Source organism: Oncorhynchus kisutch, linkage group LG29 (assembly GCF_002021735.2).
Source record: "Oncorhynchus kisutch isolate 150728-3 linkage group LG29, Okis_V2, whole genome shotgun sequence".
Classification (NCBI taxonomy): Eukaryota; Metazoa; Chordata; class Actinopteri; order Salmoniformes; family Salmonidae; genus Oncorhynchus; species Oncorhynchus kisutch.
In genome coordinates, this window is record NC_034202.2 from 45,664,413 (window position 1) to 45,684,623 (window position 20,211).

Sequence of the window (20,211 nt, forward strand, 5' to 3'; positions counted from 1 at the left end):
GACGAAAGGACAGATTTCCACCAGTCTAATGTCCATTGTGTTTCTTGACCCAAGCAAGTCTCTTCTTATTGGTGTCCTTTAGTAGTCGATTCCTGCAGCAAATCGACCATGAAGGCCTGATTCACACAGTCTCCTCTGAACAGTTGATGTTGAGATGTGTCTGTTACTTGAACTCTGTGAAGCATTTATTTGGGCTGCAATCTGAGGCTGGTAACTCTAATGAACTTATCCTCTGCATCAGAGGTAACTCTGGGTCTTCCTTTCCTGTGGCAGTCCTCATGAGAGACAGTTAACTCTACTGAACGTATCCTCTGCAGCAGAGGTAACTCTGGGTCTTCCTTTCCTGTGGCGGTCCTCATGAGAGACAGGTAACTCTAATGAACTTATTCTCTGCAGCAGAGGTAACTCTGGGTCTTCCTTTCCTGTGATGGTCCTCATGAGAGACAGTTTCATCATAGACCTTGATGGTTTATGCGACTGCACTTGAAGAAACTTTCAAAGTTCTTGAAATGTTCCTGATTGACTGACCATGTCTTAAAGCAATGAACTGTCGTTTCTCTTTTCTTATTTGAGCTGTTCTTGCCGTAATATGGACTTGGTCTTTTACCAAATAGGGCTATCTTCTGTATACCACCCCTACCTTGTCACAAACACAACTGATTGGCTCAAACACATTAAGAAGGAAATAAATTAAACAAATGAACTTTTAACAAGGCACACCTGTTAATTGAAATGCATTCCAGGTGACTACCTCATGAAGCTGGTTGAGAGAATGCCAAGAGTGTGCAAAGCTGTCATCAAGGCAAAGGGTGGCTATTTGAAGAATCTCAAATATAAAATATATTTAGATTTGTGTTAACACTTCTTTGGTTACTACATGATTCCATATGTGTTATTTCATAGTGTTGATGTCTTCACTATTATTCTACAATGTAGAAAATAGTACAAATAAATAAATTACCCTTGAATGACAATAGTCCATTTTGGGCTCCCGAGTGGCGCAGCATCTCAGAGGTGTCACTACAGTTCCTGGTTCGAATCCAGGCTGTATCACATCCGGCCTTGATTGGGAGTCCCACGGGGCGGGCCCAGTGTCGTCCGGGTCATTGTAAATAAGAACTTGTTCTTAACGGACTTAACGGACTTGCTTTTTAAAGAATGAGTCGGTGTGTCCAAACCTTAGACATACGGTATGTCATACTATTTCTGTCCACACAGCATCAGATACATGGGCTGTGTATAGTAAGACAGAGGGGGCGCTGTTTCGCTCACTCGGTTGCTTTCTCCGATGAGAGAGTTTCAGCCATGCTTAATTAATGGAAAGTTGGCAGGTGCACTGTTCGGATGCTGGAATTATTTTGTGCACAAACCTGTGACCTATTTTTTGAATAATATATTGTATCCAAGTTGAAGGAACTTGAAGTCAATTTGCCAAAAAATAATATATATACTCTGCTTCTGTACAGAAATATATTTTAAAAATCACCAGAGAGACTTATCCACAGCGAATCATTAGCTACTTTTTAAAAATATAGCTGTGGGCTGTTTCAGATGCGTAGCCCTATGCCTATTGTTAAAGGCTGCAATTTGCGCTGAAGGCAACAGGCCTAGCTGATGATTGGCTGTCAGTGTAAAGCGTCTAAGATATATGTGAAGATAATGTCATTTAAAATGCTGAGACATGAAGAAGAAGAAGAGTCAGGATATAGTCTCTCTCCAGAATCCACTCTGCTGTCTCCCCGAATGTATAAATTATATAAACTCGCTCCCCTCCCTCTCTCTCTGTCTTTCTTTCTCTCCCCTCCCTCCCACTCTCTCTCCCCTCCCTCCCTCTCTCTCCCCTCCCTCCTCTCTCTCTCCCCTCCCTCTCTCTCTCCCCTCACACTCTCTCCCCTCACTCGCTCTCCCCTCTCTCTCCCTCCCTCAACCCCCTTTGCCGTCCTCTCTCTCCTCCACCCCTCTCTCTCCCTCTCCCCCTCTCCTCCCCCCTCTCTCCCTCTCCCCCCCTCTTCCCCCCTCTCTCTCCCTCTCTCCTCCCTCTCTCTCCCTCTCTCCTCCCTCTCTCCTCCCTCTCTCTCCTCCCTCTCTCTCCTCCCTCTCTCTCCTCCCTCTCTCTCCTCCCCCCTCTCCCTCTCTCCTCTCTCTCTCCCTCTCTCCTCCCCCCTCTCCCTCTCTCTCTCTCCCCCTCTGTCTCTACCTCTCTCCCTCTCTCTCCTCCCTCTCTCTCTCTCCCCCTCTGTCTCTCCCTCTCTCTCCTCCCTCTCTCTCTCTCTCCTCCCCCCTCTCTCTCTCTGTAGATACTGAAGGAGTTAAAGGATGAGGAATGGGACATGGGAAATATCGTCTACACGCTGACCAATAGGAGGAAGGGTGAAGGAAGCATCGGCTATGCTGAGAGCCACGACCAGGTACTATTGGCCAGTGATATAATCAATAGGGCTGACGGTCACCGTGATAACTATCGAGAGTGTACTCACAGGAGCAAAGCAGGAAGTAAAAACAAATGTTCTTCAATTCAACTGACAAAAAATCCATTCCGTTGCGTGAGACACTTCAGCACCATTTGAATAAACGTTCCTCATTCCAACAGTGTCATCGTGTTAAGAGTCAGAAACAGACTCCGCTGCATGAATGCCCTCTGGTCCCGCCAAAGAACATTTTATTTTATTTGAATGACAAGTGCTATACAAATTAAATGTTATGACTATTATTTATACCCCGGCGATAGAGGGACTAGACCCCGGCGATAGGGGGACTAGACCCCGGCGAAAGAGGGACTAGACCCCGACGATAGGGGGACTAGACCCCGACGATAGGGGGACTAGACCCCGACGATAGGGGGACTAGACCCCGACGATAGGGGGACTAGACCCCGACGATAGGGGGACTAGACCCCGGCGATAGGGGGACTAGACCCCGGCGATGGGGGGACTAGACCCCGGCGATGGGGGGACTAGACCCCGGCGATGGGGGGACTAGACCCCGGCGCTGGGGGGACTAGACCCCGGCGCTGGGGGGACTAGACCCCGGCGCTGGGGGGACTAGACCCCGGCGCTGGGGCGACTAGACCCCGGCGCTAGGGCGACTAGACCCCGGCGAAAGAGGGACTAGACCCCGGCGATAGGGTGACTAGACCCGGAGAAAGAGGGACTAGACCCCGGCGATAGGGGGACTAGACCCCGGCGATAGGGGGACTAGACCCCGGCGATAGGGGGACTAGACCCCGGCGATAGGGGGACTGGACCCCGGCGATAGGGGGACTGGACCCCGGCGATAGGGGGACTGGACCCCGGCGAAAGAGGGCGACTAGACCCCGGCGATAGGAGGACTAGATCCCGGCGATAGGGGGACTAGACCCCGGCGAAAGAGGGACTAGACCCCGACGATAGGGGGACTAGACCCCGACGATAGGGGGACTAGACCCCGACGATAGGGGGACTAGACCCCGGCGAAAGGGGGACTAGACCCCGACGATAGGGGGACTAGACCCCGGCGATAGGGGGACTAGACCCCGGCGATAGGGGGACTAGACCCCGGCGATAGGGGGACTAGACCCCGGCGATGGGGGGACTAGACCCCGACGATAGGGGGGACTAGACCCCGACGATAGGGGGACTAGACCCCGACGATAGGGGGACTAGACCCCGGCGATAGGGGGACTAGACCCCGGCGATGGGGGGACTAGACCCCGGCGATGGGGGACTAGACCCCGGCGATGGGGGGACTAGACCCCGGCGATGGGGGGACTAGACCCCGGCGCTGGGGGGACTAGACCCCGGCGCTGGGGGACTAGACCCCGGCGCTGGGGCGACTAGACCCCGGCGCTAGGGCGACTAGACCCCGGCGCTAGGGCGACTAGACCCCGGCGCTAGGGCGACTAGACCCCGGCGCTAGGGCGACTAGACCCCGGCGATAGGGTGACTAGACCCCGGAGAAAGAGGGACTAGACCCCGGCGATAGGGGGACTAGACCCCGGCGATAGGGGGACTAGACCCCGGCGATAGGGGGACTAGACCCGGCGATAGGGGGACTGGACCCCGGCGAAAGAGGGCGACTAGACCCCGGCGAAAGGGGACGAGACCCCGGCGATGGGGCGACTAGACCCCGGCGAAAGAGGGCGACTAGACCCCGGCGATAGGAGGACTAGATCCCGGCGAAAGAGGGCGACTAGACCCCGGCGATAGGAGGACTAGATCCCGGCGATAGGGGGACTAGACCCCGGCGCTAGGGCGACTAGACCCCGGCGCTAGGGCGACTAGACCCTGGCGCTAGGGCGACTAGACCCCGGCGCTAGGGCGACTAGACCCCGGCGATAGGGTGACTAGACCCCGGAGAAAGAGGGACTAGACCCCGGCGATAGGGGGACTAGACCCCGGCGATAGGGGGACTAGACCCCGGCGATAGGGGGACTAGACCCCGGCGATAGGGGGACTAGACCCCGGCGATAGGGGACTGGACCCCGGCGAAAGAGGGCGACTAGACCCCGGCGAAAGGGGGACGAGACCCCGGCGATGGGGCGACTAGACCCCGGCGAAAGAGGGCGACTAGACCCCGGCGATAGGAGGACTAGATCCCGGCGAAAGAGGGCGACTAGACCCCGGCGATAGGAGGACTAGATCCCGGCGATAGGGGGACTAGACCCCGGCGATAGGCGGACTCTAGACCCCGGCGATGGGGGGACTAGACCCCGGCGAAAGAGGGCGACTAGACCCCGGCAATAGGGGGACTCCGTCGATAGGGGGACCACGGCGATAGGGGGACTCTCTCTCTGTCCATGTTGCCAGGCTCTGGTAGGGGATAGTAAAGTATCTCTCTATGTTGCCAGGCTCTGGTAGGTGATAAGTCCCTGGCCTTCTGGCTGATGGATAAAGAGATGTACACCAACATGAGTTCCCTGATCCCCATGACTCCCGTCATCGACCGAGGCATCCAGCTACATAAGATGATCCGCCTCCTCACACACGCTCTGGGGGGAGAGGGCTACCTCAACTTCATGGGTGAGTTGGGGAGAGGGCTACCTCAACTTCATGGGTGAGTTGGGGAGAGGGCTACCTCAACTTCATGGGTGAGTTGGGGAGAGGGCTACCTCAACTTCATGGGTGAGTTGGGGAGAGGGCTACCTCAACTTCATGGATGAGTTGGGGAGAGGGCTACCTCAACTTCATGGGTGAGTTGGGGAGAGGGCTACCTCAACTTCATGGGTGAGTTGGGGGGGGGGAGGGCTACCTCAACTCCATGGGTGAGTTGGGGGGGGGAGAGGGCTACCTCAACTTCATGGGTGAGTTGGGGGGGAGAGGGCTACCTCAACTTCATGGGTGAGTTGGGGGGGAGAAGGCTACCTCAACTTCATGGGTGAGTTGGGGGGGAGAGGGCTACCTCAACTTCATGGGTGAGTTGGGGGGGAGAGGGCTACCTCAACTTCATGGGTGAGTTGGGGGGGAGAGGGCTACCTCAACTTCCTGGGTGAGTTGGGGGGGAAAGGGCTACCTCAACTTCATGGGTGAGTTGGGGGTGGGCTACCTCAACTTCATGGGTGAGTTGGGGGGGAGAGGGCTACCTCAACTTCATGGGTGAGTTGGGGGGGAGAGGGCTACCTCAACTTCATGGGTGAGTTGGGGGGGAGAGGGCTACCTCAACTTCATGGGTGAGTTGGGGGGGGGGGGGGGTACCTCAACTTCATGGGTGAGTTGGGGACAGGGCTACCTCAACTTCATGGGTGAGTTGGGGAGAGGGCTACCTCAACTTCATGGGTGAGTTGGGGAGAGGGCTACCTCAACTTCATGGATGAGTTGGGGAGAGGGCTACCTCAACTTCATGGATGAGTTGGGGAGAGGGCTACCTCAACTTCATGGGTGAGTTGGGGAGAGGGCTACCTCAACTTCATGGGTGAGTTCTGGAGAGGGCTACCTCAACTTCATGGATGAGTTGGGGAGAGGGCTACCTCAACTTCATGGATGAGTTGGGGAGAGGGCTACCTCAACTTCATGGGTGAGTTGGGGAGAGGGCTACCTCAACTTCATGGGTGAGTTGGGGAGAGGGCTACCTCAACTTCATGGGTGAGTTGGGGAGAGGGCTACCTCAACTTCATGGGTGAGTTGGGGAGAGGGCTACCTCAACTTCATGGATGAGTTGGGGAGAGGGCTACCTCAACTTCATGGGTGAGTTGGGGAGAGGGCTACCTCAACTTCATGGGTGAGTTGGGGAGAGGGCTACCTCAACTTCATGGGTGAGTTGGGGAGAGGCTGCTTGGTCAGCCCACAAATTACAGATAACGTTTAAATGATGCACACAATGTCCGCTTTCCCAGGCCAGTATTCTTCTTCTATTCATTTGGGCCAGTAGCTTTAAGTTGGAGCTGGTGAATTTATCTGAATGTCCAGCCCTGGGCATGCTAATTTAAAGATGACTAATCATTATGGTTCTGCATGGAATGAAGGCACATTATTTATTTTAATTTTACCTTTATTTAACCAGGCAAGTCAGTTAAGAACACATTCTTATTTTCAATGACGGCCTAGGAACAGTGGGTTAACTGCCTGTTCAGGGGCAGAACAACAGACTTGTACCTTGTCAGCTCGGGGGTTTGAACTTGCAACCTTCCAGTTACTAGTCCAACGCTCTAACCACTAGGCTACCCTGCCGCCCCATTATGAGAGACAGGTCAGGTGAGACCAAATGATGTGCTGGTGCAATCAACTGAAAAAGTGGTATGTTGTTTTCCAAAGCGGTACTCTGTCGTTTTCCAGTGCGGTACTCTGTAGTTTCCCAGTGCGGTACTCTGTAGTTTCCCAGTGCGGTACTCTGTCGTTTTCCAGTGCGGTACTCTGTCGTTTCCCAGTGCGGTACTCTGACGTTTCCCAGTGCGGTACTCTGTCGTTTTCCAGTGCGGTACTCTGTCGTTTTCCAGTGCGGTACTCTGTCGTTTTCCAGTGCGGTACTCTGTCGTTTTCCAGTGCGGTACTCTGTAGTTTCCCAGTGCGGTACTCTGTCGTTTCCCAGTGCGGTACTCTGTCGTTTTCCAGTGCGGTACTCTGCCGTTTTCCAGTGCGGTACTCTGTCGTTTTCCAAAGCGGTACTTTGTCGTTTTCCAATGCGGTACTCTGTCGTTTTCCAATGCGGTACTCTGTCGTTTTCCAATGCGGTACTCTGTCGTTTTCCAATGCGGTACTCTGTCGTTTTCGAATGCGGTACTCTGTCGTTTTCCAGTGCGGTACTTTGTCGTTTTCCAAAGCGGTACTTTGTCGTTTTCCAATGCGGTACTCTGTCGTTTTCCAATGCGGTACTCTGTCGTTTTCCAATGCGGTACTCTGTCGTTTTCCAATGCGGTACTCTGTCGTTTTCCAAAGCGGTACTCTGCAGTTTTCCACCATCTCCCTAAGATCAATATCATCCCACTCACACACAGGAGAGATGGGGGAGGAGAGAGCGAAGAACGGAGACCAGGAAAGAGTTAGTTCTGCAATGAAATGGCAAACGGTTTTGTTGGTAAATCGTATACAATTAGAGGAGAGGAGAGGTCAGACAATATTAATATTAACTTCCTCTCTCTCTGTCCTCCAGACTACAACATACAATACAACCGTCTATTTAAACTCTCTCTGTCCTCCAGACTACAACATACAATACAACTGTCTATTTAAACTCTCTCTGTCCTCCAGACTACAACATACAATACAACTGTCTATTTAAACTCTCTCTGTCCTCCAGACTACAACATACAATACAACCGTCTATTTAAACTCTCTCTGTCCTCCAGACTACAACATACAATACAACTGTCTATTTAAACTCTCTCTGTCCTCCAGACTACAACATACAATACAACTGTCTATTTAAACTCTCTCTGTCCTCCAGACTACAACATACAATACAACTGTCTATTTAAACTCTCTCTGTCCTCCAGACTACAACATACAATACAACTGTCTATTTAAACTCTCTCTGTCCTCCAGACTACAACATACAATACAACTGTCTATTTAAACTCTCTCTGTCCTCCAGACTACAACATACAATACAACTGTCTATTTAAACTCTCTCTGTCCTCCAGACTACAACATACAATACAACTGTCTATTTAAACTCTCTCTGTCCTCCAGACTACAACATACAATACAACTGTCTATTTAAACTCTCTCTGTCCTCCAGACTACAACATACAATACAACTGTCTATTTAAACTCTCTCTGTCCTCCAGACTACAACATACAATACAACTGTCTATTTAAACTCTCTCTGTCCTCCAGACTACAACATACAATACAACTGTCTATTTAAACTCTACCTGTCCTCCAGACCACAACATACAATACAACTGTCTATTTAAACTCTCTCTGTCCTCCAGACCTCAACATACAATACAACTGTCTATTTAAACTCTCTCTGTCCTCCAGACTACAACATACAATACAACTGTCTATTTAAACTCTCTCTGTCCTCCAGACCTCAACATACAATACAACTGTCTATTTAACAGGGTTTTCACAAGGAGCTTATAGGTACTTGAATTTGGCACTCTGAAATTAGAATACTGGAATACATTCAAAATCAGATATTTTCTCAAGTTGGTCATTCAAAAGTACTTGAATTAAAATGAGAGGAGAACATGAAATGATCGAGTATGAAAAATATTATGAAAATGTATGTGTCTTGCAAATGAATTTCTAGAGTTTTTTTTATTTTCTTCTCCTCGCTGTGGTTGCCAGGCGAGCTCATTCCACCCACACTGCCTCTCAGCCAGGCATGTACAGGACTGACTGATTAGTCTTCGCCAAACAGCAAAAATCTCAATTCAATCCTGCCTTTTCTGCTTTACCTACTAGAACACCTACTCATTCCAGGGTTTGTCTTTATTTTTACTGTGTTCTACATTGTAGAATAATAGTGAAGACATCAAAACTATGAAATAACACATATGGAATCATGTAGTAACCAAAAAAGTGTTAAACAAATCTAAATATATTTAAAATTCTTCAAAGTAGCCTTTAATGACAGCTTTGCACACTCTTAGCATTCTCTCAACCAGCTTAACCTGGAATGCTTTTCCAACAGTCTTGAAGGAGTTCCCACATATGCTGAGCACTTGTCAGCTGCTTTTCCTTCACTCTGCGGTCCAACTCATCCCAAACCATCTCAATTTATTTGAGGTCGGGTGATTGTGGATGTCAGGTAATCTGATGCAGCACTCCATCACTCTTCTTCTTGGTCAAATAGCACTTACACAGCCTGGAGGTGTGTTGGGTCATTGTCCTGTTGAAAAACAGATTAAAGTCCCACTAAGCACAAACCAGATGGGATGGAGTATCGCTGCAGAATGCTGTGGTAGCCATGCTGCTTAAGTGTGCCTTGAATTCTAAATCAATCACATCTCCTCCTCCTCCATGCTTCACGGTGGGAACCACACATGCGGAGATCATCCATTAACCTACTCTGCATCTCACAAAGACACGGCGGTTGGAACCAAAAATATCACCTTTGGACTCATCAAACCAAAGGACAGATTTCCACCGGTCTAATGTCCGTTGCTCATGTTTCTTGGCCCAAGCAAGTCTCTTCTTCTTATTGGTGTCCTTTAGTAGTGGTTTCTTTGCTGCAATTCAACCATGAAGGTCTGATTCCCACAGTCTCCTCTGAACAGTTGATGTTGAGATGTGTCTGTTACTTGAACTCTGTGAAGCATTTATTTGGGCTGCAATCTGAGGCTGGTAACTCTAATGAACTTATCCTCTGCAGCAGAGGTAACTCTGGGTCTTCCTTTCCTGTGGCGGTCCTCATGAGAGACTGGTAACTCTGGGTCTTCCTTTCCTGTGGCGGTCCTCATGAGAGACAGGTAACTCTAATGAACTTATCCTCTGCAGCAGAGGTAACTCTGGGTCTTCCTTTCCTGTGGTGGTCCTCAAGAGAGACAGTGAACTCTAATGAACTTATCCTCTGCAGCAGAGGTAACTCTGGGTCTTCCTTTCCTGTGGCGGTCCTCATGAGAGACAGTTAACTCTGGGTCTTCCTTTCCTGTGGTGGTCCTCATCAGAGACAGTTAACTCTGGGTCTTCCTTTCCTGTGGTGGTCCTCATGAGAGACAGGTAACTCTGGGTCTTCCATTCCTGTGGTGGTCCTCATCAGAGACAGTTAACTCTGGGTCTTCCTTTCCTGTGGTGGTCCTCAAGAGAGACAGTGAACTCTAATGAACCTATCCTCTGCAGCAGAGGTAACTCTGGGTCTTCCTTTCCTGTGGTGGTCCTCATGAGACAGTTAACTCTGGGTCTTCCATCTACATTATGAAGGGGACAGACACCAGGTCTACATTATGAAGGGGACAGACACCAGGTCTACATTATGAAGGGGACAGACACCAGGTCTACATTATGAAGGGGGACAGACACCACATCCTGCCAGACACCAGGTCTACATTATGAAGGGGACAGACACCAGGTCTACAGACACCAGGTCTACATTATTGAAGGGGACAGACACCAGGTCTACATTATGAAGGGGACAGACACCAGGTCTACATTATGAAGGGGACAGACACCTTATGAAGGGGAGACACCAGGTCTACATTATGAAGGGGACAGACACCAGGTCTACAGACACCAGGTCTACATTATGAAGGGACAGACACCAGGTCTACATTATGAAGGGGGAGACACCAGGTCTACATTATGAAGGGGACAGACACCAGGTCTACATTATGAAGGAGGAGACACCAGGTCTACATTATGAAGGAGGAGGACACCAGGTCTACATTATGAAGGGGACAGACACCAGGTCTACATTATGAAGGGGACAGACACCAGGTCTACAGACACCAGGTCTACATTATGAAGGGGGACAGGACACCAGGTCTACATATTGAAGGGGACAGACACCAGGTCTACAGACACCAGGTCTACATTATGAAGGGGACAGACACCAGGTCTACAGACACCAGGTCTACATTATGAAGGGGACAGACACCAGGTCTACATTATGAAGGAGACAGACACCAGGTCTACATTATGAAGGGGACAGACACCAGGTCTACATTATGAAGGGGGACAGACACCAGGTCTACATTATGAAGGGGACAGACACCAGGTCTACATTATGAAGGGGACAGGACACCAGGTCTACATTATGAAGGGGACAGACACCAGGTCTACATTATGAAGGGGACAGGACACAGGTCTACATTATGAAGGAGGAGACACCAGGTCTACATTATGAAGGGACAGACACCAGGTCTACATTATGAAGGGGACAGACACCAGGTCTACAGACACCAGGTCTACATTATGAAGGGGGACAGACACCAGGTCTACATTATGAAGGGGACAGACACCAGGTCTACAGACACCAGGTCTACATTATGAAGGGGACAGACACCAGGTCTACAGACACCAGGTCTACATTATGAAGGGGACAGACACCAGGTCTACATTATGAAGGGGACAGACACCAGGTCTACATTATGAAGGGACAGACACCAGGGTCTACATTATGAAGGGGACAGACACCAGGTCTACATTATGAAGGGGACAGACACCAGGTCTACATTATGAAGGGGACAGACACCAGGTCTACATTATGAAGGGGACAGACACCAGGTCTACATTATGAAGGGGACAGGACACCAGGTCTACATTATGAAGAGGACAGACACCAGGTCTACATTATGAAGGGGACAGACACCAGGTCTACATTATGAAGGGGACAGACACCAGGTCTACAGACACCAGGTCTACAGACACCAGGTCTACAGACACCAGGTCTACAGGACACCAGGTCTACATTATGAAGGGGACAGACACCAGGTCTACATTATGAAGGGGACAGACACCAGGTCTACATTATGAAGGGGACAGACACCAGGTCTACATTATGAAGGGGACAGACACCAGGTCTACAGACACCAGGTCTACAGACACCAGGTCTACAGACACCAGGTCTACATTATGAAGGGACAGACACCAGGTCTACAGACACCAGGTCTACAGACACCAGGTCTACATTATGAAGGGGACAGACACCAGGTATACATTATGAAGGGGACAGACACCAGGTCTACAGACACCAGGTCTACATTATGAAGGGGACCGACACCAGGTCTACAGACACCAGGTCTACATTATGAAGGGGACAGACACCAGGTCTACATTATGAAGGGGACAGACACCAGGTCTACATTATGAAGGGGACAGACACCAGGTCTACATTATGAAGGGACAGACACCAGGTCTACAGACACCAGGTCTACATTATGAGGGGGACAGACACCAGGTCTACAGACACCAGGTCTACATTATGAAGGGGACAGACACCAGGTCTACATTATGAAGGGGACAGACACCAGGTCTACATTATGAAGGGGACAGACACCAGGTCTACATTATGAAGGGACAGACACCAGGTCTACATTATGAAGGGGACAGACACCAGGTCTACATTATGAAGGGGACAGACACCAGGTCTACATTATGAAGGGGACAGACACCAGGTCTACATTATGAAGGGGACAGACACCAGGTCTACTACATTTATGAAGGGGACAGACACCAGGTCTACATTATGAAGGGGACAGACACCAGGTCTACATTATGAAGGACAGACACCAGGTCTACATTATGAAGGGGACAGACACCAGGTCTACATTATGAAGGGGACAGACACCAGGTCTACATTATGAAGGGGACAGACACCAGGTCTACATTATGAAGGGGACAGACACCAGGTCTACATTATGAAGGGACAGGACACCAGGTCTACATTATGAAGGGGACAGACACCAGGTCTACATTATGAAGGGGACAGACACCAGGTCTACATTATTGAAGGGGACAGACACCAGGTCTACATTATGAAGGGGACAGACACCAGGTCTACATTATGAAGGGGACAGGCACCAGGTCTACATTATGAAGGGGACAGACACCAGGTCTACATTATGGAAGGGGACAGACACCAGGTCTACATTATGAAGGGGACAGACACCGGTCTACATTATGAAGGGGACAGGACACCGTGTCTACATTATGAAGGGGACAGACACCGGGTCTACATTATGAAGGGGACAGACACCGGGTCTACATTATGAAGGGGACAGACACCAGGTCTACATTATGAAGGGGACAGACACCAGGTCTATATTATGAAGGGGACAGACACCAGGTCTACATTATGAAGGGGACAGACACCAGGTCTACATTATGAAGGGGACAGACACCAGGTCTACATTATGAAGGGGACAGACACCAGGTCTACATTATGAAGGGGACAGACACCAGGTCTACAGACACCAGGTCTACAGACACCAGGTCTACAGACACCAGGTCTACATTATGAAGGGGACAGACACCAGGTCTACAGACACCAGGTCTACAGACACCAGGTCTACATTATGAAGGGGACAGACACCAGGTCTACATTATGAAGGGGACAGACACCAGGTCTACAGACACCAGGTCTACATTATGAAGGGGACAGACACCAGGTCTACAGACACCAGGTCTACATTATGAAGAGGACAGACACCAGGTCTACATTATGAAGGGGACAGACACCAGGTCTACATTATAAAGGGGACAGACACCAGGTCTACATTATGAAGGGGACAGACACCAGGTCTACATTATGAAGGGGACAGACACCAGGTCTACATTATGAAGGGGACAGACACCAGGTCTACATTATGAAGGGGACAGACACCAGGTCTACAGACACCAGGTCTACATTATGAAGGGGACAGACACCAGGTCTACAGACACCAGGTCTACATTATGAAGGGGACAGACACCAGGTCTACATTATGAAGGGGACAGACACCAGGTCTACAGACACCAGGTCTACATTATGAAGGGGGACAGACACCAGGTCTACATTATGAAGGGGACAGACACCAGGTCTACATTATGAAGGGGACAGACACCAGGTCTACATTATGAAGGAGGACAGACACCAGGTCTACATTATGAAGGAGGACAGACACCAGGTCTACATTATGAAGGGGACAGACACCAGGGTCTACATTATGAAGGGGACAGGACACCAGGTCTACAGACACCAGGTCTACATTATGAAGGGGACAGACACCAGGTCTACATATGAAGGGGACAGACACCAGGTCTACAGACACCAGGTCTACATTATGAAGGGGACAGACACCAGGTCTACATTATGAAGGGGACAGACACCAGGTCTACAGACACCAGGTCTACATTATGAAGGGGACAGACACCAGGTCTACATTATGAAGGGGACAGACACCAGGTCTACAGACACCAGGTCCACATTATGAAGGGGACAGACACCAGGTCTACATTATGAAGGGGACAGACACCAGGTCTACAGACACCAGGTCTACATTATGAAGGGGACAGACACCAGGTCTACAGACACCAGGTCTACATTATGAAGGGGACAGACACCAGGTCTACATTATGAAGGGGACAGACACCAGGTCTACAGACACCAGGTCTACATTATGAAGAGTAGATGTTCTAATGCCCAATTGAAACAGTCATTAAGCTGGATTTGTGTAGTCATGTGGACTAGGAAATGTGTGTGTTCGCCAGGTAGGTGTGCTTGTCCCAAAACTCTGCTCCTCACTACTGAAATTGAAAACATCGGGTACTGACTAAAAGTTACCATTCATGTAATGTAGTAAAGAACTAGTGAAACAACTTATTATTGAGTTGAACTTGTAATTAAGGGTTGTAGCGACTTTTTAGGGGATATACTGCCATCTGCTGGCAACTAGAAACAATTGCATAAATTAGTTTTTTTACCTTTTATTTTAGCTAGACAAATTCTTATTTACAATGACGGCCTACCGCGGGAACAGTGGGTTAACTGCCTTGTTCAGGGGCAGAACGACAGATTTTTACCTTGTCAGCTCGGGGGATTCGATTCTAGCAACCTTTAAGTTACGTGGCCCAACGCTCTGACCACTAGGCTACCTGCCGCCCCTCCACTCTAACCACTAGGCTACCTGCCGCCCCTCCACTCTAACCACTAAGCTTACCTAGCCGCCCCCCGCCACTCTAACCACTAGGCTACCTGCCGCCCCTCCACTTAACCACTAGGCTACCTGCCGCCCCTCCACTCTAACCATAGGCTACCTGCCGCCCCTCCACTCTAACACTAGGCTACCTGCCGCCCTCCACTCTAACCACTAGGCTACCTGCCGCCCCTCCACTCTAACACTAGGCTACCTGCCTCCCTCCACTCTAACCACTAGAGTACCTGCGCCCCCTCCACTTAACCACTAGGCTACCTGCCGCCCTCTCCACTCTAACCACTAGGCTACCTGCCGCCCCTCCACTCTAACCACTAGGCTACCTGCCGCCCCTCCACTCTAACCACCTAGGCTACCTGCCGCCCCTCCACTCTAACCACTAGGCTACCTGCCGCCCCTCACTCTAACCACTAGGCTACCTGCCGCCCCCTCCACTCTAACCACTAGGCTACCTGCTCGCCCCTCCACTCTAACCACTAGGCTACCTGCCGCCCCCCTCCACTTCTAACCACTAGGCTACCTGCCGCCCCTCCACTCTAACCACTAGGCTACCTGCCGCCCCTCCACTCTAACCACTAGGCTACCTGCCGCCCCCTCCACTCTAACCACTAGGCTACCTGCCGCCCCTCCACTCTAACCACTAGGCTACCTGCCGCGCCCCCTCCGACTCTAACCACTAGGCTACCTGCCGCCCCTCCACTCTAACCACTAGGCTACCTGCCGCCCCTCCACTCTAACCCCTAGGCTACCTGCCGCCCCTCCACTCTAACCCCTAGGCTACCTGCCGCCCCTCCACGCTAACCACTAGGCTACCTGCCGCCCCTCCACTCGACACTAGGCTACCTGCCTCCCCGCCACTCTAACACTAGTCTACCTGCCACCCCTTCCACTCTAACCACGTGAGTCTACCTGCCACCCCTCCACTCTAACCACTAGGCTACCTGCCTCCCCTCCACTCTATACCCACTAGGCTACCTGCCGCCCCTCCACTCTAACCACTAGTCTACCTGCCGCCCCCTCCACTCTAACCACTAGGCTACCTGCCGGCCCCTCCACTCTAACCACTAGGCTACCTGCCGCCCCTCCACTCTAACCACTAGTCTACCTGCCGCCCCTCCACTCTAACCACTAGAGTACCTGCCACCCCTCCACTCTAACCACTAGTCTACCTGCCACCCCTCCACTCTAACCACTAGGCTACCTGCCGCCCCTCCACTCTAACCACTAGTCTACCTGCCACCCCTCCACTCTAACCACTAGTCTACCTGCCACCCCTCCACTCTAACCACTAGGCTACCTGCCGCCCCTCCACTCTAACCACTAGTCTACCTGCCACCCCTCCACTCTAACCACTAGGCTACCTGCCGCCCCTCCACTCTAACCACTAGGCTACCTGCCTCCCCTCCACTCTAACCACTAGTCTACCCTGCCACCCCTCCACTCTAACCACTAGAGTACCTGCCACCCCTCCACTCTAACCATAGTCTACCTGCCACCCCTCCACTCTAACCACTAGGCTACCTGCCGCCCCCTCCACTCTAACCACTAGTCTACCTTGCCACCATACCGTGCCACCCCTCCACTCTAACCCACTAGTCTACCTGCCACCCCTCCACTCTAACCACTAGGCTACCTGCCGCCCCTCCACTCTAACCACTAGTCTACCTGCCACCCTCCACTCTAACCACTAGGCTACCTGCCGCCCCTCTACTCTAATCATTAGTCTACCTGCCGCCCCTCCACTCTAACCACTAGGCTACCTGCCTCACCTCTACTCTAACCACTAGTCTACCTGCCACCCCTCCACTCTAACCACTAGGCTACCTGCCGCCCCTCCACTCTAACCAAGGAAACTATTACAAATTGATGGTCCTTGAAAATAAATATTAGCTCTTGAAAAGTAGTTGTAAATTGAATTTGTCTGTACAGACCCTTATGTAAACACAGTGGAGACCTGATGTCATTACATCCAAGGCCACTGCTATACACATCAGCCAGACATCCAGCTCTCTCTCTCTCCCCCCCGTCTCTCTCTCTCTCTCCCCCCCGTCTCTCTCTCTCTCTCCCCCCGTCTCTCTCTCTCTCTCCCCCCGTCTCCTCCTCTCTTCCCCCTCCCCCCCGTCTCTCTCTCTCTCCCCCCGTCTCTCTCTCTCTCTCCCCCCCGTCTCTCTCTCTCTCTCCCCCCCGTCTCTCTCTCTCTCTCTCTCTCCCACCGTCTGTCTCTCTCTCTCTCTCCCCCCGTCTGTTCCCCCCCCCCCCCCCCCCCCCTCCCCCCCCCCCCCCCCCCCCCCCCCCCGTCGTCTGTCTCTCTCTATATCTCCCCCCGTCGTCTGTCTCTCTCTATATCTCCCCCCCGTCTGTCTCTCTCTCTCTCCCCCCCGTCTGTCTCTCTCTCTCCCGTCTGTCTCTCTCTCTCCCCCGTCTGTCTCTCTCTCCCCCCGTCTGTCTCTCTCTCCCCCCCGTCTGTCTGTCTCTCTCTCTCTCTCCCGTCTGTCTCTCTCTTCCCCCCGTCTGTCTCTCTCTCCCGTCTGTCACTCTCTCCCCCCCGTCTGTCTCTCTCTCTCTTCCCATTTCTCCCTCGCGCGCACACAGCAGTGTGGGAGTCACAGAGTTTCTCTCCATTGACTTCTCTCAGGAACCACCTAAGCCAATAGCATTGACTTAAACCTCCGATTAAACCTCCACCCACCGCTTATAGACCCATTTCCTGGCTACGTTGCAGCTTATAGACCCATTTCCTGGCTACGTTGCAGCTTATAGACCCATTTCCTGGCTACGTTGCAGCTTATAGACCCATTTCCTGGCTACGTTGCAGCTTATAGACTCATTTCCTGGCTACGTTGCAGCTTATAGACCCATTTCCTGGCTACGTTGCAGCTTATAGACCCATTTTCCTGGGCTACGTTGCAGCTTTATAGACCCATTTCCTGGCTACGTTGCAGCTTATAGAACCCATTTCCTGGCTACGTTGCAGCTTATAGACCCATTTCCTGCTACGTTGCAGCTTATAGACCCATTCCTGGCTACGTTGCAGCTTATAGACCCATTTCCCTGGCTACGTTGCAGCTTATAGACCCATTCCTGCTACGTTGCAGCTTATAGACCCATTTTCCTGCTACGTTGCAGCTTATAGACCCATTTCCTGGCTACGTTGCAGCTTATAGACCCATTTCCTGGCTACGTTGCAGCTTATAGACCCATTTCCTGCTACGTTGCAGCTTATAGACCCATTTCCTGGCTACGTTGCAGCTATAGACCCATTTCCTGGCTACGTTGCAGCTTATAGACCCCATTTCCGCTACGTTGCAGCTTATAGACCCATTTCCTGGCTACGTTGCAGCTTATAGACCCATTTCCTGGCTACGTTGCAGCTTATAGACCCATTTCCTGCTACGTTGCAGCTTATAGACCCATTTCCTGGCTACGTTGCAGCTTATAGACCCCATTTCCTGGCTACGTTGGCAGCTTATAGGACCCATTTCCTGCTACGTTGCAGCTTATAGACCCATTTCCTGCTACGTTGCAGCTTATAGACCCATTTCCTGGCTACGTTGCAGCTTATAGACCCATTTCCTGGCTACGTTGCAGCTTATAGACCCATTTCCTGGCTTGTTGCAGCTTATAGACCCATTTCCTGCTACGTTGCAGCTTATAGACCCATTTCCTGCTACGTTGCAGCTTATAGACCCATTTCCTGCTACGTTGCAGCTTATAGACCATTTCTGCTACGTTGCAGCTTATAGACCCATTTCCTGCTACGTTGCAGCTTATAGACCCATTTCCTGCTACGTTGCAGCTTATAGACCCATTTCCTGCTACGTTGCAGCTTATAGACCCATTTCCTGCTACGTTGCAGCTTATAGACCCATTTCCTGGCTACGTTGCAGCTTATAGACCCATTTCCTGCTACTTTGCAGCTTATAGACCCATTTCCTGCTACGTTGCAGCTTATAGACCCATTCCTGCTACGTTGCAGCTTACTAGACCCATTTCCTGCTACGTTGCAGCTTATAGACCCATTTCCTGCTACGTTGCAGCTTATAGACCCATTTCCTGCTACGTTGCAGCTTATAGACCCATTTCCTGGCTACGTTGCAGCTTATAGACCCATTTCCTGCTACGTTGCAGCTTATAGACCCATTTCCTGCTACGTTGCAGCTTATAGACCCATTTCCTGCTACGTTGCAGCTTATAGACCCATTTCCTGGCTACGTTGCAGCTTATAGACCCATTTCCTGCTACGTTGCAGCTTATAGACCCATTTCCTGCTACGTTGCAGCTTATAGACCAATTTCCTGCTACGTTGCAGCTTATAGACCCATTTCCTGCTACGTTGCAGCTTATAGACCCATTTCCTGGCTACGTTGCAGCTTATAGACCCATTTCCTGCTACGTTGCAGCTTATAGACCCATTTCCTGGCTACGTTGCAGCTTATAGACCCATTTCCTGGCTACGTTGCAGCTTATAGACCCATTTCCTGCTACGTTGCAGCTTATAGACCCATTTCCTGGCTACGTTGCAGCTTATAGACCCATTTCCTGCTACGTTGCAGCTTATAGACCCATTTCCTGCTACGTTGCAGCTTATAGACCCATTTCCTGGCTACGTTGCAGCTTATAGACCCATTTCCTGCTACGTTGCAGCTTATAGACCCATTTCCTGCTACGTTTGCAGCTTATAGACCCATTTCCTGGCTACGTTGCAGCTTATAGACCCATTTCCTGGCTACGTTGCAGCTTATAGACCCATTCCTGGCTACGTTGCAGCTATATAGAACCCATTTCCTGGCTACGTTGCAGCTTATAGACCCATTTCGCTGCTACGTTGCAGCTTATAGAACCCATTCCTGCTACGTTGCAGCTTATAGACCCCATTTCCTGCTACGTTGCAGCTTATAGACCCATTTCCTGCTACGTTGCAGCTTATAGACCCATTTCCTGCTACGTTGCAGCTTATAGACCCATTTCCTGCTACGTTGCAGCTTATAGACCCATTTCCTGCTACGTTGCAGCTTATAGACCCATTTCCTGCTACGTTGCAGCTTATAGACCCATTTCCTGGCTACGTTGCAGCTTATAGACCCATTTCCTGCTACTTGCAGTTATAGACCATTTCCTGCTACGTTGCAGCTTATAGACCCATTTCCTGCTACGTTGCAGCTTATAGACCCATTTCCTGCTACGTTGCAGCTTATAGACCCATTTCCTGCTACGTTGGCAGC

The 20,211-nt window shown here is 50.9% G+C and overlaps 1 protein-coding gene and 1 long non-coding RNA gene across 2 annotated transcripts in view; both read left to right on the top strand.

Moving 5' to 3' along the window:
* gbe1a (glucan (1,4-alpha-), branching enzyme 1a) overlaps positions 1 to 20,211 on the top strand; it is a 187,415-nt gene that overhangs the window by 133,158 nt on the left and 34,046 nt on the right. Inside the window, exons 11-12 of the mRNA XM_031809578.1 lie at positions 2,298 to 2,408; positions 4,826 to 4,997. Coding sequence (XP_031665438.1) covers positions 2,298 to 2,408; positions 4,826 to 4,997 — 283 coding nt within the window. The remainder of the gene's footprint in view (positions 1 to 2,297; positions 2,409 to 4,825; positions 4,998 to 20,211) is intronic.
* LOC116358312 (uncharacterized) lies at positions 10,400 to 11,026 on the top strand. Its single transcript, XR_004206202.1, has 3 exons — positions 10,400 to 10,443; positions 10,765 to 10,912; positions 10,986 to 11,026. It is a non-coding gene; the product is annotated as an uncharacterized LOC116358312 (long non-coding RNA).